The following is a 24,581-nucleotide window of genomic DNA, read 5'->3' as shown; positions in this document are numbered from 1 at the left end:
CATTTTTCAAAATTCCACAATTATTATTTCTTGTATTTATTTATTTTTTTTTTTTTTTTAAACCACTAAAAGCTAATTTTATTTCAGAGGTCCTTTCAATTTGTCCTTATTTAATTATTCCCTAAATTTGTATAAAAAAGTTGTTATTCCAAATATAGTATAAGAATATTAATAACGAAAACTTCATTACAATAATTACATAAAAATCCTTTTATATCTTCATAGTTAATAATTGAAATACATGCAGATACACACTCATACTCACACACACATACACATTTATATGTATAAATTATTGTGTCTGCCACAAGTTTTTTTTCTTGGAATTTTCCAATTGGTATCCTATTTTATATTCACCACACGGTTATGCATAAATTTCCTGCAGATTTTATTTCAAGTTTTTTTATATTCTCTTTTTAGCTTCCTATTTTCAATATGAATAAAATATGTAAAGTGGGATAATGCTGGTATTACAGGGCTGGTTGTGTGTGTGAGTGTGGAGCGTGTGAATTGGGAAACCAAAGAAAATGGCTGTGAACCACAAGAATATATTTTTTAAAGCGATTCTATTCTCTTTCTTTTTTTGTTGGGTTTTTATACCGACGCACTATGGCATTGAGACTGCGCACTTAAGTCTGGGGTGTTAACCAGATTTTGTTGTTGTTGCTTTTGCTATTACTACTGCTTTGGTATTTGAAGTTGAATAATGGTGTAAGTTTCCAGCACACACACACACATATACACATACATTTGTGTATATCCTTTTCAAGAGCTCCGACTCGTAACCTCAAGTGAAGAAGTCTCAATGATGTATTTGTATGTATTGTGTCCATGAGTATTTTGAAACGCTAAGCAGTATTGGTCATGTTCATTTCTTTCTCCTGCCGCTCTCAAGTAGGGGTTATTGTTTCACCGACGGCCTTTAGCTTTTCCCATTCTTTTTTTTCTTTGCCTTTGACCGACCATCTTTATGGTTTTGTATTGTTTGATTGGTTTTGTTTGGTGTTTTTTTTTTCGTTTCGCTTTACAAGTGGAGAAGTAGGCAAACCGAATAATGGGCGGAGTCCTTTTTACAGTTGGTTGTTCTAGTATTTGTTTTATGCTTTGTTCTTATTGCCTTTTTTACATTGTCTGTGTCCGATAAGCTTTGCCGAGGATAAGGGCACATTTTGTTCCTTTTGTGATTCGGTGTTATATTGTATTGGAAAATAATAGTAAAGAATCGTATTGTGTTATTTTTTATCGAGAATTTTGGAATTTAACTCATGACGAAAACGGTGTGAGGTTAATGTTATGTTAACTTTAATTAAAATATTCATATATTCCTATTTAAAATATACCTAACGAAGAGTCTCATCCGCCTCAAAAAATTGGTAATATATGTCAAATAGAGCGTCTCTATGAAGAATTTCCGAGCAGAGCATGATATAGAGATATAAAGGAATATTTTTATCAGACGAATACTTTTTAAGGATATAAATTTCGGGATGCCCGTTTAATGTTATCCTATCCAAAGAACATACAACAAATATTTTCCCGTTGAAGGAGATTTGTTTAGAATATACATATTTAATAAGTAAGGAAATTCAAAAGTCGGACGGGCCGACTATATTATACCCTACACTTCTATGCATACTTTGTAGAGCTCCCGTAACAAAAAAGTTTATATTGGGAATTTATGTGAAGTAGATCATACCGACTATGAAGCAAATAACATTACTGTATAGAGCATGATATGATTTAGATAAGGATTATATTAAAAAGTATTTATTGGAACTATAGGTATACCGGACGGAGTTTCACCAAATGGTAAAATTCGGTTGAACATGAAGAAATCTGTTCAATGTGGCCTGATATTACATATATGATGACCAATAACCGTAAAATCGGATAAAGATGTATATCGCTGATATACAAAAATCTGAACCTATCTCCATAAATTTTGGCCGTGGTATTTTCGAGCAGTATCTGATGCCCGGTATCAAATATCACAGTTGTGAAGCGCATGTTACGCATGGGAGGTACTTTAAAACCAAATCGGATGAAACATATATATGGGAGCTATAGTTATATCTGAACCGATCTTCAGCAAATTATATATAAGTGTTTCCAGGATGAATTCAGTCGGAATTGCCAAAATTCCGTTCATTCGGGCGGATATAAGTCATTTGGGGCACAATAAGCTTGTTATATATAGGGTGGGATGAAAAAAACTGCAACCAAATTCAGACTGCTGTCAACTCTAAGCCACTCGTTCGACAGCTGTTAAAATTATTCCAGTGACAGCTCATTATATTGTTTACAAGCGTGAGATGGAATTCAAGCGTGTTAGTGTGATATCTTTATATTTGGCTGGAAAACCACAAGTGGCTATAGTTAGAGCACTCCAGCATTTAAATGTGAATAAATCTTTTGTGTCTTGTACCATTGCTCGTTACTTATCGATACTGGTAGCGTAGCCCGACGTCAAGGAAGTGACGGAAGAAAAGAGCAACATCAACAGAAATGGTTTGAAAAGTAAAGAAGCGACTTGATCGAAACCTGCATCGCAGTGGCCGAAAATGGGCCGTGAGCTGAACATATCGCAATATTCCATTCGGCAAAAGAATGAAAATAGACTCAAAAGAGCTAAAGACTTGCTTCGCTTTCCCGAAAGTGGTGAACTGCCGAATTTGGGTTTTACCGCTCCGATGAGACAAAATGATCGTGTTTACTTGTCAAAGAGATCAGCTGAAACTGTGCATCTTCGGTTGTCCACCAGAACTCCAGCGCCGGCCATAGTTATGGTGTGGGTCGCCATAACAGCCGATGGTCGCTCTCCGCTTGTATTAATCGGCATCAGAATAAATGCCGAATATTCTCGCGAAAATATTCTGGAGGGTGTGTTAAAGCCTTGTGCATGCAAACATTTTGGCCGCAGACCTTGGATATTCCAACAGGACTCAGTACCGTCGCACTCAGCACGCGCCTCCCAAGAATGGGTACAAAATGTGGTTTCTCGCCATTTCCAGGGCACAATGGCCACGATCGGTTGACGAACCGAGTCTAACCAATTTCAATAGGGCCTTGGGCCAAGCAAATATTGTTTGGAAAATTTCATCTCAATTGGATAATAAATGCGACCTGCATTTTGTTCACAAAAATACATGGACAGACGGACTGACATGCATAAATCGACTCAGAAAGTAACTCTTCTAAAAAGTAACTATGGGTCTATCTCGCTCCCTTCCCCATGTTACAAACAAAATTTATAGGTGTTACATAAGAAATGACAAATTTTATATACCCTGCACAGTGTAGGGAGGGTATAAAATCTAGGCCTTCTACATTAAGATATCCGTTGAAAGTCTTTATCTAATAGAATACCCTCAGAATATAGCAGCAGATGTTTTTTATACCCTCCACCATAGTATGCAGGGTATATAAAGTTTGTCATTCCGTTTGTAACACCTCGAAATATACATTTTAGACCCACAAAGTGTTTATATTCTTGATCAGCACAAAAATTCTATGTCGATTTAGCGATGTCCGTCAGACTGTGGAAATCACTCTAGCTTCCGAACAAAATGAAATAGGTTGGTAAAATGTTTCTCAAATGTGTTTATGTCTGCAGGACTTTTGGTATTGAAAATGGGTGATGTAGGTCCACGTTTTGGTATAGGCCATATATAATGGTACCTCCCGATATTCGGTATTTCTAATTTGGTATTTGAAGTTCGAAATGAATACTACAACAGACTATGACAGAAAAATGTCCGTGCAAAAAAAAAAATGTCCCCATATAATGGCACCTCCCGATTTTCGTTGTTTTGATGATTTTAGCGAGATTATTAATCGGAATTTTTTTAAATTTGACATTTAAAGTTCGTAATGGATACTACGGCCTATAACAGAAAATTGTCTGTGCAGGCCCCCATAAAGGCCCCCCATAAAATGGTACTTCCCTATATTCGGTATTTTGATGATTTAAACTACATTATTCACCGAATTTTTTTTCAAGTTTCGCATTTGAATATTTTAATGGCTTATGACAAAAGTTGCCTATGCAGGTCCACGCCGTCGTATAGACCCTAATATAAAGGCTACATTCGGCATTTTTAAGATTTTAACAGAAAGTTGAAAGTTCTGTTTTTGTTTAAAATTGCCAAATTCGTTCCAAATGGTGGAGGGCATTCAAAGTTCGGCCTGGTCGAGCTTACAGCTTTTTTACTTGTTATAAATTCAAGAAGACCTACAAGATTTGTTTTTTTTCGTTGCAAGTTCTTCTATCTACTTTTGACTTTAGAAAATCTGTTACTTGTAGTCGAATGTTAAGATGCCTATCCATAGAAGTGGCCTAGAACTCCTAAAAGCTATTTTTACGCTTTTTTTCTGTAGAATATCTTAAGAATATTAAGAAAATTTTATTGGATGCTTTTTGAAAGAACTTAATTATATTAACTCTTAAAACTTACCTGAGAATCTTTAAGTCCCAAACGTTCGGCCAATTTCTTACGATCCGGTTTGCTAATGTACTTTTGTTGCTGGAAACGTTTTTCCAAGCCTTTGCGCTGGGAATCTGGAATAAACCATGAGTAAACATTAAAATTATGGACTTCGAAGAACAAAATAAGCAAATAAAATTAATTGCAATCAATATTTTCTCCTGTGAAAATACGAGAGAGTGGGAGCGATAGAGAGGGAGAGAATAACCCAATCGTTATGCAGTTAGTAGGTAATCTCTCCGTCCGCAAAACCACAGCAATAAATTAAAAGATTTTTCGACCGGCTGGTCATGCTCACACATCTACTTACCGGAGAATACAGCACGACGCATCATACCCCTACGTGGCTTGCCACGTGTTGAATGTGCCCAGGGAAAGCCCTGGCCAGGAGGCAGAGGGAACACTTGGGCGCCAACTGTAAATGAAATAAAAATGCGTGGGAAAATTACAAAATAAATTGGAGTAGGTGGTGGGGATAAATTGCAAAACTGGGAAGCGTGGAGGGGAAAGGGGTTTTATATGTGTAAAACATAGACTATTTTATGGCTGTTGCAGTTGCATTTAATTGTTGCACGACTGACTGGCTGTGCATTTTGTCCATGGTGTTGCTGTTGACAACAATTAGAACACTTGTGCCACACAGCACCGGCCTCCGCCGCCCGAGCTAAGGGCATGCAACAATTATTTGTGATTCATATTTAGAAAGGATATTTAGAAATCGCACGCATACGTACATACACATGTATGGGGATGGGTGTGTGGGGGTGTTCAAATCTACTTACCACTCATATAGGGATTCCTACAGTGAGCCAGCAACGAATGCAAGTGAGGATGCTGAAGACTGTGCGGCAGAAATGGTGTTGGGCGACTTGGCAGGGGTTTTGCAATGACGGCTTGCGGATGTTGCGGTTGCTGTTGTTGTGTATGTAATGGGGGTCCAATACCCCCACCACCACCGCCGCCGGGATTGTGCAAAGGCATTGTTTGCTTTTCTTGACCCACCGTCGTAGCCAAGGGCATTGTATGTCTTCGATTGTTATCCTCCGATTCCGTTGAATGCTGTTGACTGTTATCCTTGTCATTTGGACCATTGTTGGAGGATAAAGTGTTACTGCTGTTGTTGTTATTGTTGTTGCTACAACTGGTATTCGTACTGATACTGTTTGCGGTGCAGGTGGAATGATTGTCACTATCACTAATCGTACTGCCAGGTGACGACGATGATGTGGTTTGCGGTTGACAACTATTGGCGGCGACAATGCCATTGTTGTTGTTGTTGCTGTGTATGATGCTGTTGTTGTGATTGTGCTGATGCTGCGTTAGAAATGCTGGATGCGGAAAATGTGGATGATGTATGAAATTTTGTTGTAAATAAGGCCAGATATGTTGTGGTTGCATAAATTCTGCAAAGAAATTAGAGGAGAGAGGGGATGGGAGGTTAAAAGTGGTTTCAAGTAATTAAACATTTAAAGGCAATTAACGTAAAAGAAAGGGTTATAGTCAGTCATTCTCTTTCAAAGTTCGGAGAAAAATTAAATGCATGCTAATGCTTATATGGAGTTGTACGGCTGTATTTCAAGGAAAACTTTGACAGCGAAGTTCCAGATGGGGTTGACAGATGTATATTATCTTCACAACAGATCTTGCGTTAGCAAAAATATTTGGATGTGTGAAACTTAAAGAGATTTGAATGCTTACTTCGCTTTCTTTAAGCGTTTTGTGTTTCTAAATCTTGGACCCTATGTGGGGGAGGTATCAGAAGAAATGGTCCGATCTCCACCATATTTATAATATTTCTTGTGCTGATGAAAATATTGAGATATACCAAGTCTAAATGGAATCGAATATTAATTTCGCATTTTATTGGGTTCATGGATATTAAAAATTGTGACCCTTTGTGGGGCAGGTATCAGAAAAAGTGGACCGACATATCTCATCTTCAGAACAGATCTGGTGTTATTAGAAAAAAATGGGATGTGTGAAATATGAAGAGAACCGGATGCTTATTTCGGATTTTATGATCGTTTTGGTTATTCAAAATTATGATCCTTTGTGGGGGAGGTACCAGAAGGAATGGTCCGATCTCTACCATCTTTTTAACAGATTTTGTGTTGATAGAAGTATTAAAATGTGATAAGTCTGGATATCATCGGATATTAATTTGTTTTTTTATGAGCTTCATGGATATTCAAAATTGTGACCCTCTGTGGGGGAGGCAGCAGAAGACCTTGGGTTAATAAAAATATTGTGATGTGTGTAATTTAAAGGCAATCGAACTCTTTCATCATATTTTATAAGAGTTTTACTTATTGAAAATGTTGACGCTTTGTGGGGAAGGTACTTAATGCAGTGGACCGACACTTTCCACCTGACCTAGCACTCATGCAATTATTAGGTTTTGCAAAGTTGGAGCAAATGATATATACCCTCTCTAGCTATATGGCTGAAGGTATAAAAATTAGGGCCTAACTCTAGTTTAGTAAAAACTCTTTATTTTTTTCAGAGGTAGATATTTTTAGCCTAGCCTGGAACCAATTTTTTTTCTTGGGGGACGGACCGGGGACCCCTGATTTTTTACCCAAAATTTGGGGTTCAAGACTTGTGCTAGACCCGAACCCATTCCTGATATAGACAAACATAATTTTAATGAGCTGGTTAGAATCGGGTTATGCGGGTTGAATGACCTATATATCTGGAGCCGAAAGGGGTCTCAGCACAAATTGTAGCATTTTGGAAAGGTAAGAGTGTCCGTTTTTTAAATTCAATTTTATTGACCCCCGTAATGGGCTCTTTTTCGACTTTTTTGGGTTTTATAAAAATCGGGGTCCAAAAAATCGATAATTTGACTGTAACTTCTGAACGGCTTATAAATATGTGATCATGTGACCAATTTTTGGGTAGGAATTTTCATAAGTTTTCAAACGATACCTATATTGTCCGTCTCCCGTTTTTACTAAACTAGAGTTGTTCCAAAAAAAGACATTATGTTTTTGTCACTTTTTTGTAAAAATTCCGATTATTGTTTTCAAACTCTAGCACCAAACACAAGAAAAATTCACCTGCATAACTTGTTTTTCACAAAAGGTTTTGTAGGTCCCTTTTACAATGGGTATGTGTGTATTCTTACACATACACAATTATACATTTTTAAAACCAAGTGTGTTAATGCGAAAACTTTCATGCAAACAAATTCCGCCCAGACACATCAACTCTTTGGGAAAATCTTAACACATATTATATATTTGGAAAAGTGGAATTATCCACACTTTGAAGTGTCAAAAGATTTCACAATTCATGTGAATGATGCGTATAATTATTTTAAACAATTCAAAGAACAAAAGCAACAACAACAATACCAAAAATTGTGGTAATAATAATGTCTTCATCTCATCGTTGGCAGCAGGGATGCCGCAACTGTCGACGTCATTAATGGCAGCAGATTTAATTATGAAAATTCTTTTGAAGTCATAATTTGGCTGAAGGCAGATATGGGATAGATACACACATTGGCAGACACACATGCACACATACGGTGGTTATATGTGTGAAGATGTGTGTGTGTGTAAGTGTGTATGACAATGAAGTGTTTATTTCCGTTTTTCCATCTAGAAAACTTTTAAAACATCAGCGGGAATTTGGAAAAATCTCATATAACTGTGTCTTCTGGAGAATCCGTTATGTTTGCCTTAAGTAATATCCGTATTCGCAAGGATTCCATTTGTATTTCCATATCACTATATCATCATGCATGAATTATTTCGCTAACCAACAATTCCTATTCTTTGATGGTAAGTATAAATGTCTGGTGTTTTATAAATACATGAAAAGGGTTAGACTTCAAATGTGTCTGGGTACGGTTTATTATGCCGAAGTATTGTTCTATATTTAATTCAATTAAATACAATGAATTAACAAATTAACACCTTTCTTTAAAAACAGGCATAAGAGCCACAAAATTATATCTCACGTGAGAGACTAATTAAATCAGTGAATTTTGCATATCAAAAACGGGGAAGCTGTATCTGCTGAATAACCCATTACAAGAAACTAAATGTAAAACGAACTAAAAAAATAGTTTGTTTGATTAGGCTGAATCTCTGGAAATTCTTTCGGAAATTTCTTTAAGCCAAAATCGTGAAATTCTCCATGAAAGAAAAACGAGCGAAACAGCATTATGTTCTGCCGGACCGAACTTTGACAACCCTCCGCCGTTTGAAAAGAATTTGGAAATATTCAAAAAAAAAAAAAAAAAAAACAAATAAATAAGAAATAGAATTCGTTATAAGTTCTGATAAAATCTTAATAATACTATGTATAGGGAGTTACCGATATTTTGGGGTCTATACGAAGACGTGGACCTGCAATTTTCTGTCACAGGATATAGTATCCATTACAATATGCAAATATGAAATGTTAAACAATTCCGGTGAATAATGTAGCTAAAATCATCAAAGTACCGAATATCGGGAGGTACCGATATTTAGGGGCTATACGAAGACCTGGACCTGCGTAGACAAATTTCTGTCATAGACTGTAGTACCGTAATATGGGGTGTATACGAAGACGTGGACCTGTATAGCCAATTTTCTGTCACAGGCTGTAGTACACATTACGAACTATTATAACGAAATTTGAAACAATTCCGGTGAATAATGTCGCCAAAAACATCAAAATATCGAATATAGGGTAAGAGAGTTATATGGGGGCTATACCTAAACGTGGTCCATTTTCAATACGAAAAGTATTGACCAAATACACATTTGAGTAAAATTTTATGAATATAGTTCAATTCGTTCGGAAGCTGGAGTGATTTCCACAGACGGACAGACATATGCTGATCAAGAATATATTTACTTTGCGGGATCTAAAATGTATATTTCGAGGTGTTACAAACCGAATGAAAAACTTAAGATACCCATACTTTAATGGAAGGTATAAAAGGTTGTGCCATATATTACGAAAACTACGCGATTATAATTTTTGTATGGTATGGTAATTATGTAGGTATTCGATGAAAGCGGTTAGTAAAAATAAAACTCACGTATTTGCATAAATGTTAGCAAAATTCAGCACGTTCGAATAATATGACTTCGACAAAAAATTTTTTTGTTCATATTTATACTCTTCACCATAGTATGGGCGGTACATACCTTGAAATATATATTTTAGAACCCACAAAGTTTCCTGATCGGCATAAATTTTCCATCTGTGAAAATCACTCTAGCTTCCGAACGAAATGTGAGAGTAGCTTTATCAAATTTTACTCAGATGTACTTTATGTTTGCAAGGCTATTGGTATTGAAGTAGTAGGTTCACGTTTTGGCATAGTCCTCATATAACTGTACCTTCACATATTTGGTATTTTAAAGGTTTTTCACTCTTTTCATCAGAATTATTTCAAATATTCTATTTGGAGATCTACTACCATCTATGACAGAAAATTGCTCATACAGATCCCATTATTCGGCATTTTGATCATATTAGCAACATTTTTAGACAACATTTTCTTAAACTTTGTGCTTGGAGTCTGACAGATACCTGATGTTTAGAACTTTTAAAAGAGCAGAATTTTAAATTTAGCCATAATTTCAACGGATTTCTTTAAAGTTTAGCAAGTTCCTTCCAAATGGTGGAGTGTGCTTTTTTTGTTTTGAATATGAAAAGTATCGATCGAAAATATGCGATTTTTAGAATTGAATTTTTTTTTTTTAAATTACACTGTTTCACAGCCTCAGCCATATGACTAGGTATATATCAGATCGAGTTCGGTCCACTCCTTCTGATACCTCCCCTACAAAAGGTCGAAATTTTCAAAGAAAAAAAAAAAAAAAACATAATATTTTATTGCACAGAAACAGAAAGGATAATCCGAATTTGTTTCAACTTTGCAAATCCTAATATTTGCATCAGTGCTAGGCTAGGTACGAAAATGGACAATGTCGGTCCAATCCATCAAGTACCTCCCCCACAAAGGGTAAAAATTTTGAATGATTACAACTCTTCAAATTTCACACACCCCAATATTTATATTAACCCAAGATCTGGTGTTTACATGGAATATATCGGTCCACTCCTTCTGGTACCTCCCCCACAAACGGTCGAGATTTTAAATAAATATATTTTCTGCACAGAAAGGAAACGACAATTCGATTCTGCTAATATTTGCGTCAGTGCTAGGCCAGGTGCGAAAATGGACGGTCCACTCCATCAAGTACCTCCCCCACAAAGGGTGAATATTTTGAATAATTACAAATTTTATAAAATGTGATGTAAGGATCCGATTGTCTTAAAATTTCACAAATCCAAATATTTTTATAAACCCAAGTTATGATGGAATATATCGGTCCACTCATTCGGGTACCTCCCCTACAAAAGGTCGAAATATTGAATATCCATTAATCATAAAACGCGAAATTAACATGCGATTCCATTTAGACTTGGCACATCTGAACATTTCTATCAACACCAGATATATATCGGATCATTTCTTCTAGTACCTCCCCCATACATAGGGTTCAATGTTTTGAAACACAAAAATTTCGAAGAAAGCAAGCGTCATTATTTGCGAAACAAGTCAGCGATTTTTCCAAAAATTATCAGTTATGTCATATAAAGTGAAAGAAGTAACCAATGTAGTTGAAACCTGGCACGTCACAATATTTATATCATATTTTTTAGGTCCGATACGAAATAGACAATATTGGCCCATTTCTTCGGAACCTACTTCATAGAGGGTAGACAATTTAAATAATCATAACATAAGTCAAAATATATTTAAATAATCGAACATTGGCTGTCGGCTAAACCGACTGATACTTTTTAAATTGTTTTTATACCCTAAACCACAAGATGGTCAGGGTATTATGTCTTTGTGCATTTGTCTCTAATAGACAAAAGGAAATGAGATAGACTCATAGTTCCTTTTGATGATCTGCATAGAATCACATTCTGAGTCGATGTATGCATGTCCGTCCGCCTGTCTGTCCATATATTTTTGTAAACAAAGGACAATTTCCTGATCCAGATGAAATTTTGCACAAATCATTTATTTGGTACAAGGACGAACCCTATTGAAATTGGAGATAATCGGTAAAAAATTAAATATAGCTCCCATATATTTCTTCGTCCGATTTGCCTTTTATTGTGCACCAAACGTGTAATATCCCGAATAGTATGGAATTTTGAAAATAAGTATGCCAAATTTGATCGAAATCGGTTCACATATAGCTATAGCTCCCATATATATTGTTCATCCGATTTGTTATTTTAGTCCTCCGCAGCCGTAATATGCACCCTGTAACAACAATACTTGGGGAAATATATCAAATACAGCTCAGAAATACTTTTGCTAAATGTTATCGAGATCGGTTCGGATTTGAATATATATCCCATATATAACTTCGTCCGATTTACTTTTTATTGTGCACCAAACGTCTAATATTTGCCCAAATGGGATGAAATTTGGCACTTACGACCGAATTGAGTCTAGAAGCTAGTATATCAAATTTGGTGAAGATCGGTTCAGATATAGCTATAGCTCCCATATATACTGTTCATCCGATAAGTTATATTTGTTACCCACAGCCGTAATATGCACTCCGTAACAACGATGTTCAGGAAATTATATCAAATACAGCTCCAAAATATCTTTGGCAAATTTTATTGAGGTCGGTTCCGATTTGGATATAGCTCCCATATATATTTTTATCCGATTTCAAATTAATTATGACGAAGAGCATAATAATGAATGGTCATATTTAATATTAATAATTAATCTTAAGGGTTGCAGTTCCAATTCGCAATATATTTTTTTAATGTGCCAAAATTGCCCAATATCAATCACCTTAAACTGTGCCGGAACACCTACAAAAAACTATGCATCAAAAACAACCTACCAAACTTGCACGTGCCACTATTGTCCCCAGCGATAATACCAATAAAATGCACCATCCTTTTTTGCACAAAATTTACCACAAAATAACCCAAAAATTGCCGCAATAAAAAACTATGCCGCAAAAATGACAATTAATCTAATAAAACCGACGGACAATAACCTCCGAAAAAAGGAGGATTTTCTCATAAAAAAGTGAGCCTTACCGGCCTACCACAAAAGATTTTTTATAACGCACTATTTCCGCAATGCATTGAAAGTATGCTACGCATTCATATCAACATACTTACAAACATACAAACAGCCACCAAAGTCTATGAGTGACGGATGGGCAATTTAGTTACGCCTTCCGAAATGAAAGAATGAACAAATATCTTCTATATTTGGTGGGCATTTCCATGTGATCACATTGCCGGATGTGTTTGAAAACTCTGTATGTATATGTGTATTCCGACTGTGGCTTGTTGATCTTCCACCAAAAAGAATTGGCAGTCAAAAGGCCCAACTACAAATTAACCCCCTTTTGGATGAGAGAAGACAAATGTGCGGTAACAATTTTATGTAACATTGTATCATTGTTTAGGGGATTTAGAGAATGTGTGAGGATTGCTCTCTATCTTCGAGTTTGCTGTCATTCATTGGTGGTAGATGCTGAGTTTTTTAACGGAACTTACCGCAACCAATAATTTAAACATGATTAAAAAATTCGAATAAAAAAATGTTTTGTTTTTACAGCAGCGTTTTAATGCCTCTGGGCTTAGCCAATGTGTTTTGATAGGCCAAACAATGTTCGGAACAATGCCGTTAATACCTTCATTATAACGATGATGATGATGAGCACAAAGAGCAGGGAGAAGAAGATGAACCAAAGAGTAACTGATCTAAATCATTGGCTAATCCCCTGGCCATAACTAAAGTGAACTTAAGTTATGGATGGGGTGTGATCTACCGTGTCGTAGAGGATCCTCCCGATCACATAGCTCACATCTGAGTCAATGGCAATGTTAGTGTTGCACATTTATTGTTTGGAAATTAATTTTATTTTTATGTGTTGGCCCGAAGCTATATTGTATTTTAGATACATTCCTTTATTGCTTTTTTGTGATTTTTTAAATATGTGGAAATTAATATGGGAGGAGCGCAAATTATGGAAATGCTTTGAAAATGTTCTAAAATGGGAATTTATTTAACAAATAATAATAATAGTAATAAAAAAAATAAAAATAATAATAATAATAATAATAATAATAATAATAATAATAATAATAATAATAATAATAATAATAATAATAATAATAATAATAATAATAATAATAATATAATAATAATAATAATAATAATAATAATAATAATAATAATAATAAAATAATAATAATAATAATAATAATAATAATATAATAATAATAATAATAATAATAATAATAATAATAATAATAATAATAATAATAATAATAATAATAATAATAATAATAATAATAATAATAATAATAATAATAATAATAATAATAATAATAATAATAATATAATAATAATAATAATAATAATAATAATAATAATAATAATAATAATAATAATAATAATAATAATAATATAATAATAATAATAATAATAATAATAATAATAATAATAATAATAATAATAATAATAATAATAATAATAATATAATAATAATAATAATAATAATAATATAATAATAATAATAATAATAATAATAATAATAATAATAATAATAATAATAATAATAATAATAATAATAATAATAATAATAATAATAATAATAATAATAATAATAATAATAATAATAATAATAATAATAATAATAATAATAATAATAATAATAATAAAATAATAATAATAATAATAATAATAATAATAATAATAATAATAATAATAATAATAATAATAATAATAATAATAATAATAATAATAATAAAAATAAGTAATAATAAAAATAATAAAAAAACTAAAAAATATGAGTCGGATTCGTTCGGAGTGAGCCAAACAGGCAGACGAACGGACAGACATCCCAAAATCGACTCGCCATGTCCTGAAACGGATGTGGTCCAAAGAGATACCGATACCGTTATTTCGATGAGGCACGTTTTTGACGTTTCAAAAGATATATACACTTTGACTAAGGGTATAATAACACTAATAATACAAATAATATGGCTTAGCTTTAATACCCTCCACCCTCCACCCCAACGTTCACCTATATACAGAGTTGCCCATATTCGACGGATCTTTGTGCCCTTTGGGCCCATTTTAATCGACGAGGCTTGTCCGCAGGCAACATTCTTTGCGTCAATTGAATTTTGTACGGGAACAAATGCAAATCAATGCGAATAATCCGTTGTAAAGTGGACCGAGTCATGCTGAGAACGGCGTTTTTGGGATGTTCTTCGGGACCTCTCAACACTGGCTCGTACGGCAGCGATATTCTCGGCCGATCGCCTTGGTCGACTTTTATATGGCCTCTTCGGATTAGAAAGAGCCTTACCAGTCGAAAATTTTTCGTATAAATGCTTAATGGTGTTCTTAGAAGGCGCACTTCTCACATTTTTTAATGTTTTAAAAGCACGTCGAGTTTTCACAATTGACTTCTTCTGTTGAATGTAAATTTCAACTATTTCAGAGCGCTCGCGTGGCGTGTATTGGTTCATGGTAAAAATCTGCTTGGACTGACGCTTCAAACGCGGTATGTCATTAAGCGATGTGACATCTCTTTCAAAAGTTATGGCGTTGCCAGATGGGTCCGTCGAATATGGGCAACCCATAATATTCCGCCACCGGAGCTAGAAACCATTATGACCTACAAATACGGTGTTTCTAGTTAATACCCTCCACCAAAACGTCCACCTATATATAATATTCTGACACAGGAGATAGAACCCATTATGATCTACAAATACGGTATTTTTAGTTCCACAACCGGTATCAGAACAATGACCCCAACTACATTTTACGACGGAATTTTTCTGATTTGGTGTTTGAGATACTTTTATTAATTTATTTAATTTAATGTTTTTTTTTTATTTATTTATAATTATAATACTGCTTAAAATGTAAACATGTCCTAACCCTAATACAGAAAAAAGTTATTCGTGACGGAATTCAAGCGAGATATTGTGATTTTTTATATTTGGCTGGAAAACCACAAGTGGCTATCGTTAGATCACTCCAACATTTAAATGTGCATAAATCTTTTGTGTCTCGTACCATCGTTCGTTACCGTGATACTGGTAGCGTAGCCCGACGTCCAGGAAGCGGACGAAAAATAACATGAGCAGAAATGGTTCGAAAAGTAAAGAAGCGACTTGACGCTGATTTCGCGTCACAGTGGCCGAAAAAATGGCTCGTTAGCTGAACATATCGCAATATTCCATTTGGCAAATATTGAAATATGAGCTCGGGGTAAAGCCATTGAAATTCCAAAAAGTGCTAGAACTTACACCGCTACAGAAAGAAAATAGACTCAAAAGAGCTAAAGTGTTGCTTCACTTGGCCGAAAGTTGTGAACTTCCGAATTTGGTTTTCTCCGATGAGAAAATAGCAGTTTGTAAACAAACAAAATTATCGTGTTTACTTGCCAAAGAGGTCAGCTGAAAATGTGCTCCTTCCGCCATAACAGCCGATGGTCGCTCTCCGCTCGTATTAATCGACCGTGACATCAGAATAAATGCCGAATATTATTGCGAAAATATTCTGGAGGTTGTATTGAAGCTTTGGGCACGCAAACATTTTGTTCCCAGACCTTGGACATTCCAACAGGACTCATCACCATCGCACTCAGCACGTGGCACCCAAGAATGGTCACAAAATGAGGTTTCTCTCTTCATTTCCAGCGCACAATAGCCACCAAAATCTCCGTTTACCAATCCGTTGGACTATTGTGTCTGGAGTATTTTTGAAAGCAAGGTTGGCACTAAAAAATACCAAAGTGTCAATCACCTCAAGCAAGCGCTTCGCCGGGAAAATACCGCAGAGCAACATTCGGGCAGCGTGTGATGGTTTCGGTGGCCGTTTGAAGGCTATAATTCGTGCCAAAGGTGACAAGTTCGAACAAATCTGATGCTATTTCCGACATTTTTTGCTTTCATTCAATAAAATTAAAAAAAAAAAAATGTCAAAATTATGGCGTTTGACTTTGTTGCAGTTTTTTATCTCACCCTGTACTATTTTCCGCCGCCGGAGCTAGAACCCATTATGACCTACAAATATGGTATTGTAGTTAATAATGGATTTCACAACTGGTGTCAGAACAATGTCTATAATGGTCCATGGTTTCCACATAACGGGTACCGATACGCAATGTTTTAATGAACCCAGCTACATTTTCCGACGGAATTGTTTTTAATTTGATGTTTGAGATACTTTTATTTAAAAAGGAAGGAAGGATGCGAGATAGACCCATAGTTACTATTGAGAATTTTCATAGAATCACTTTCTGAGTCGGTTTATGCATGTCAGTTCATCTGTCTGTCCGTTTGTCCATGTATTCTTGTGAACAAAATACAGGTTGGATTTATTATCCGACTGAGATGAAATTTTCCAAACAGTATTTCTTTGACCCAAGGACGAACGCTATTGAAATTGGTGATAATCAGGTCAGATTTAGGTATTGCTCCCATAATATCTTCAGCCGATTTCGGGTTAATTGTGCAATATAAGTCCAAATGACCTGAACTTCGGCACATCCGATTGAATTAAGTCTAGAAATAAGCACATCAAATTTGACCAAAATAAGTCCAAAGGACCTGAATTTTTGCACATCCAACCGAATTCAGTCTAGAAGCAAGTACATCAAATTTGGTGAAAATCGGTTCAGATATAGCTATAACTCTTATACATATGTTTCATCCGATTTGATGTTTACGTCTCCCACATTCGTAATATGCATTCGTAGTACCAGATATCAGATACAGCCCAGAAATACCTCTGCCAAATTGTATCAAGAACGGTTCAGATTTGGATATAGTTCCCATATATATCAAGTCGATTTCGGCGTAATTGTGCACCAAATGGAAAATATCAGTCCAAATAACCAGAATTTCAGCACATCGGACCGAAATCAGTCTAGAAGCAAGTACATGAAAATCGGTTCTGATATATATGTTTCATCCGATTTGATGTTTAAGTCCCTTGTATTCGACAACAATAATATTTGGAAGCAGATATCTTATTGAGCTCTGAAATACCTTTGCTAAATATTATTGAGATCGGCTACAATTTGGATATATTTGGATATATCTCCTAAATATCCTTAATCCTATTTCAGGTTTATTGTGCAAATAATGGCTAATATCAGCACAAATGGAGTGAATTTCGCGGCGTACGTTTCCATTTTGTGGAACTCGGAATTGAACTTTTTTTTTAACCTTGGACGCTATAGCACTGTTATTTGGTACAAAAAATTAAAATGTCTCCGTGAAATTTAGTGAAAATCGATGCAGAATTGGATATTCCTCCCATATCTTAGTTCCCACTGAAACCAAATTATAATTACTCTAGAGCCATAGGTTGATCGGTGGTTTGATTTACTTCAAAAAATTCTTTTGTTACGGTAGCTCTACTAAATAAGCATAGTGGTGTAGGGTATCATATAGTCTGTCCCGCCCGACTTTTGACTTTTTCCAGCTGCTTTTTTAAAACCTTAGCCATAAATAGGAGGGTATATTTATTTTGTCATTTAGTTTGCAACACTAACACCTATTCATTGTCAGCGTAAAATTCTATCTGAATTTAGATATACTCCCATGTATCTCCGTTTTTTGTCCGTGTGTTGAAAACTCAATAGAGATCGCCTTTTATATTTTTTTTAAATTTGCCCAGGTATTTTTATTATTTCTAGGATGTGTGGTATTAAATATGGAATATATCGATCCCGATTTTAGGTATTTGGGAACGTTTTCCGTTCTCAGTGTGTAGATTAACTCCACGCAAAAATATATTTAATGTAGGTCCTCTCATGTTATAATCCTAGCACAATGGTACCCCCAGATGAATTTTTTGAAGCTTTGGCTCCCATTTCCAAACAAAACCAGCTGTTATTTCATAGTTCAGTGGCTTTGAAGGTCGGTTGACTCCTGTCATATTCAACATCGGTTTAGCCTCCCAGCTAAAGGTTTTCCCAAATTTTGAAGATAGAGATTTGCCCTTAAGTCAAGTTTTCATTATTTGGATGTCTTATATCGTCATCATTATTTGTTCCACGATGAGGTCACAATGTCCTCATCCAACATTTTCATAAAACACTTACCATTTCGCACTCGTACTCCTTCGCGCGTATCACCCAATATTGCCGAAACGCTAAATTTCAATATCGGTTTACTGCTGTTATCCTTTAACAGAGTCGTGGTATTGGGTATCGGCGAAATATTTTCCACTTTTGGTATACGTGTAGTTAGCTCCTCATCTTCATCCTCATGGACCAAATCCACATCATCGTCCTCGTCGTCGTGATCCATATCATCCATGTCTATATCCTCATCGATGCCAATGTCAGCAGCATCTTCATCCAGGTCATCGTTGTCCTCATCCAAATCATTGTCACCATCGGTGGCGGCGTCATCGTTATCCTCATTGCTGTTGTTGTTATTATTTGTATTGCGACCACTTTTCCCATTTTCACTGTTTTCACAATTAACACTTTGATTTCGGTTGGCTTTCATTGCCGATTTTCGCACTTTTCGATTTACAGTTTTACACTTTTCACATTTCATGTCGGCCATTTTCAAATTGTCGTATTTATTATTTTCTTTTAAATTTTGGATTTGAATCAAATTTCCACATTGGTGACAACACATTTGATGTTGTTGCTGACGCCCGGCCACGGTCAAATGGTGATGATTCAGATGATGATGCTGCTGCTGCTGCTGCATTTGTTGAGCGTGTTGAGAGTAGGTCAGGTGCTGATCTGTTTCGCTGGCATTTGCGGCTATTTGAGTGGCCGCTGCTGCTGTGGCATTGGCAAAAGTCGTGGACGCATCTTCATGCGAGGCTACCGATGATGAATTCCGACTCAAAAGCATTTTTTAAACATAGGTTGGGACAATTTATTTTTGTGGTTTAGAAGTTTACGAAAAAAATCACAGTTTTCTAGATTTGTGTTTAATTTTGTCTTAGTTATTTTATTTTGTTTTTTTTTTTTAATTATTTTTTTTTAATTTAATAATTAAATTTAATTTTATGTAATATTTCCAATTCACGCAATTTTTTTTGGAATAACTATCCTTGTGTATGAGTCGCTGCAAGTCTGCGTACTGCGAGACTTGTAAACGCGTTTCGTTCAAAAATCGAACTGAACCTTGTGAACCCCGTGAACCAACAGCCTTGTTATCCTGTGCGAATATTATTCTGCTCACACAATGTGTGGTTGTGTGCGTGCGTGTGTGTGTGTGTGACATTTTTTGCAGCATTGGAGGATTGCGCATTTGCCATTGTATGCGTGTGAGTGTGTGTGTGAATTTTAAGGGTTGCTTGGCGGTGGTTGGTCTGTTTCTCCTGCCCATATTTCATCAAGCCCGTTGTGGCGGCCATGGTAGTTTCCTTGCCTTAACAGTATTGGTGTGGGTAGAAAAAATGTGGTGTGCGTGTGGAAGTATTTATATATACGGCACGTGATACTCCTCTTCTGTTACTCACACACACACAAACCTTATTATACTGTTATACCCCATCCTGTCTCCCTCTCTCTCTTTTGTTGGCAGTATAAATTTGAGTATGTTGGTAATGCATTCATTGTTTTCTATTATTTCCTTTATCGCATTTTCCTTTCGTTTTTTTGACAACTTAATTGGCAGCCCTGCACCCCATTTCTTGTTCTTATTGTTGTTATTATTATTTTTTTCAATTATTTTATTTGATTTTATTTACATATTTTTCTTTGTCGACTGCCTTTGTGTGCCCTGAAATAATAAAATTTTTATTTTCGTGTTCCTTTCACCGGTCTGGCTTTTACCGTTATTTTTTATGTTCGCTTCTTTTTTTGTTTTGTTGCCAGATATTCAATTGTGATCTTGTGTGCTGTGTTTATTCATTTGTGAATATCCTTGACTTGATTGAATTTTCTCTGTGTGTGTGTGTGTATTTGCCTGTGTGAGGCAAGAGTTGTTATCTTTGTTAAGTGGAACGTTGATGGTTGGATAACTTTGATATTTTATTCTTATTGGATTAAATGTTAACCTTTTTGGAGACAGTGGCGTGGAAAAGAGGAAATGGGAAATTAAATTTAATTGGAGTAAATAAAATAGAAAATCAGAGGGATTGTCGACAGCACCTGGCCTATGTTACATTCTTATTGCACGTTCTTAAAACGGAAAATACGAAAAATATTAAAAGGTACTAAATATGATACCCATTGTATTTGAGAAAGCAGTAGAGCCAGAACTCTTAAATTTGGAATGAGGTTAGTAATCCTCAGAGTGTATGATAGATGTACCAAAGAGTTTTTGGAAATTGACACCATATGTGTAGGAAAAGTGACAAAATGCACTGCAATTGGTACTACTTGGATTTGGGTGAACCTGAAATTTTGATAAAAATTACAGTTGGTTTGTAGGATTGGGACATAGAGATAACATTGGAAATTTATGTAAACTTAAATTAGGGTGAACCGATAGAACTGGAATGTTGAAATTTGAAAATTTGTACTAATGTGTACTAAAAGGTACTGAATGTGGTACAATTTAAATTTTGGGTGAACAAATATATTTGGAAACCTGGAGTTTGGAAATATGATTACTATTGCATTGTAGGATTGAGGCATGTAGGTTGTTTTGAAAATTCGTACTTATGTGTACAAAATAGTACTGAAGTTGATACTATTTAAATTTTGGGACAATCGGTAGAGCTGCAATCCTGAAGTTTGGAAATGAGATTACTATTGCATTGTAGGGGTGGGTATGCAGGAAGTTTTGGGAATTCGTACTTATGTATACTAAATGGTATTAAAGCTATGGAAATTTGTTTAAATTATTACAAAACAAGCAAAAGAACTGTAAGTTGGGCCTGGCAGAACTTTGAAGACCCTCCAAAATTTGAAACGAATTTGGAAATTAAAAAAAAAAAAACAAAAACTATAATAATAATAAATAAACATAATAAAATCCGTTAAATATTCTGTTAAAATCTTAAAAAAATACCGAATATATATCGGGCCTAAACGAAGACCTGGACCTGCATAGACAGCTTTCTGTCACAGCCTTTAGTACTTATTAGGAACTTCAAACAAATTCATAATTTTTCACTTTTTTTTAAATTTTATTGCATGACAGCAAAAAATGTCGGAAATAGCATCACTTTTAGAACAAGTTCAGATTTTTTCGAATTGGTCATCTTTGGCATGAATAATGGCCTTCAAATGGCCAATCAAACCGTTACACGCTGCTCTAATGTTGTTCTGCGGTATTTCGGCCCATTCCCGGTGAAGCGCTTGCTTGAGGTGATAGACACTTTGGTATTTTTTAGTGCCAACCTTGCTTTCCAAAATACTCCAGACACAATGGCCCAACGGATTGGTATCCGGAGATTGGCCATTGTGCGCTTCACATGAAGCGAGGAACCCCATTTTGTAACCATTCTTTGGTGGCGCGTGCTGAGTGCAATAGTGCTGAGTCCTGTTGGAATGTCCAAGTTCTGCGACCAAAATGTTTGCGTGCCCAAGGCTTTAATACACCCTCCAGAATATTTTCACGATAACATTTGGCATTTATTCTGATGCGACCTGTTATGGCGACCAACAGCTGTTATGGCAGCCCACTCCATCATCATGTCCGGTGCTTGAGTTGTGGTGGCCAACCGAAGGTGCACATTTTCAGCTGACCTCTTTGGCAAGTAAACACGATATTTTTGTTTGTTTACAAACTGCTGGACAACAAATGTTTTCTCATCGGAGAAAACCAAATTCGGCAGTTCAACACTTTCGGCCAAGCGAAGCAACTCTTTAGCTCTTTTGCCCCCCGAGCTTATTTTTCAATATTTGCCGAATGGAATATTGCGATATGTTCAGCTCACGAGTCATTTTTCGGCCACTGCGATGCGGGTTTCAATCAAGTCACTTCTTAACTAAATTTCTGCTGATGTTGCTGTTTTCTTCCGTCCACTTCCTTGACGTCGGGCTACGCCACCAGTATCACGGTAACGAGCGATGGTACGAGACACAAACGATTTATTCACATTTAAATGCTGGAGTGATCTAACGATAGCCACTTGTAGTTTTCCAGCCAAATATAAAGAAATCAAAACATATTTAATGCTAATAACAGACGGCGGTCATGGATAAATTTATATAACATTTCACGTGATTATGGACCTTTCAGACGAACATTGAGAGGTATGGCAACCTGAATGAGAGATTCCATATGACAGTTAATTCATTGTGAAGGTTCTACAATTCTGAATTAATATAATTCTGCATTGTCATGCCATGTTTGCCACCTCTGTTTAGCAAGACAGGTAATTAAGCGCGATAATATTGTAAAATTAGTTAATAATACAATTAGAGGCTATTACTGGTCGATCTGATAAGGGAAATAATAATTGATATTTGTTAATTTATGGAATAATTGTAATCGATGTGATAATACGTGAAATTGATATTATCAGGTAAAAATTTCCAATAAGTGTTTGGAACATTTTCTTAGTTCTGGGAATCAAAGGGTCTAAGTGTCATATGAGCTAATTAAAATTTAAATTTACAAAATCTGTTGACTTTGTTTGAAAAAAAAAATGAAAAAACCCTCTGAAAAAATGAAAAAAACATACAACCTCTTTGCGCATTACTCGATCGAAATATGTATATGCGTGCGGTAACAGATATAGCCGACCGAAGTATTCCATTTTCATACTTCACCTACTACAGATAGAAATTACAAGAAAATCGAACATGTTATGCGAAATCATAAATTCCATATTCAGAATGAAGAATCGCTGACTTGTTTCGCAAGTTATGACAGATAAAAGTATTGATCAAGCAGTATATATCAAGCAGCAAAAATGTTTGTGTGTGTGAAATTTGAAGGGAAGTGGATGGATGTTTCGCTTTCTTTGGGCGTTTTTTTAGAACTTTGAACCCTATTTAGGGGAGGTACGATATATCCCATCTTCACAGCAGATCTTGTGTTGTTGTAAAAGTAATGGGATGTGGGAAATATGAAGAGCACCGGATGCTTATTTCGGATTTTATGACCGTTTTGGTTATTCAAAACTTTGGGTGAGGTGAGGTGAGTACTAGAAGAAATGATCCAATTTTTACCATCTGTATATCAAATCTTGTGTTGATAAAAATATTGAGATGTACCAATCGAATGTTAATTTTGCGTTTAATGAGTTTCTTGGTTTATCATTTGATATGGCCAAAACGAGCTTCATCGAAATAACGGTTTTACACCCTAGGTATCTTTAAACCAAATTCGAATCAGACCATTTGGAGTCGATCTAGTGTATTCCGTTCGTCTGTCCGTTCGTCTGTCTGTTCGTCTATTTGTTGGCTGCTGTACACGATAACTCTGGAAGGGAGTATCCGATTCGGTTTAATCTTGGTATATCGTAATATTATTATGAAACTTAGATCGAGTTCGGCGATGGGAAATATCGGTCCACCCCTTCTGGTAGCTCCCTCACAAAAGGTCGAAATTCTCAAACCTGTCTGTCTGTTTGGCTGTCTTGTGCGCACGATAACTCTCGAAGGGAGTAACCGATTTGGTCCAAACTTCGTACATCGTAATATTATTATCAATCTAGACCAAGTTTGGAGATAGGTAATATTGGCCTACTTCTTCTGGCACCTAACCAAAAACGCCGCAATTTAAAAAAAAAATACTGCACAGAAATAGAAAGGATAATCCGATTTTTCTCCAACTTTACAAATCCTAATATTTGATTCAATGCTCGGTCAGGTGTTAAAGTGGACAATATCGGTCCATCCTATCAAGTACCTCCCCGCACAAATTTGGCGTAATTATAACTCTTATAAAATGTGATATTTTTCCAACGCAAGGCGTGAATATGGGAAATATCAATCCACTCCTTCTAGTACCACCAACCAAGGGTCAACATTTTGAATAATTATAATTATAGAAATGGGAAATACGCACTCCCTTCTCTATAAATTGCACAATAGTTAAACCAGAAGGAGTAAGCCGCTCATTGAGATATATATATATATATATATATATATATATATATATATAACATTATTCAAAATT

The 24,581-nt window shown here is 35.5% G+C and overlaps 1 protein-coding gene across 1 annotated transcript in view; it reads right to left on the bottom strand.

The window, feature by feature from the left end:
• LOC101899310 (myb-like protein I) overlaps window positions 1-19,765 on the bottom strand; it is a 55,362-nt gene extending 35,597 nt beyond the window's left edge. Inside the window, exons 1-4 of the mRNA XM_020037883.2 lie at window positions 18,635-19,765; window positions 5,267-5,887; window positions 4,795-4,899; window positions 4,455-4,558 (exon numbers count right to left, since the gene is read on the bottom strand). Coding sequence (XP_019893442.1) covers window positions 4,455-4,558; window positions 4,795-4,899; window positions 5,267-5,887; window positions 18,635-19,406 — 1,602 coding nt within the window. The 5' untranslated portion in view covers window positions 19,407-19,765. The remainder of the gene's footprint in view (window positions 1-4,454; window positions 4,559-4,794; window positions 4,900-5,266; window positions 5,888-18,634) is intronic.
• Between the last annotated feature and the right edge of the window lie 4,816 nt (window positions 19,766-24,581).

This window comes from Musca domestica, unplaced genomic scaffold, assembly GCF_030504385.1.
Source record: "Musca domestica strain aabys unplaced genomic scaffold, Musca_domestica.polishedcontigs.V.1.1 29, whole genome shotgun sequence".
Lineage (NCBI taxonomy): Eukaryota > Metazoa > Arthropoda > Insecta > Diptera > Muscidae > Musca > Musca domestica.
This window is presented reverse-complemented; position numbering and strand designations above follow the sequence as displayed.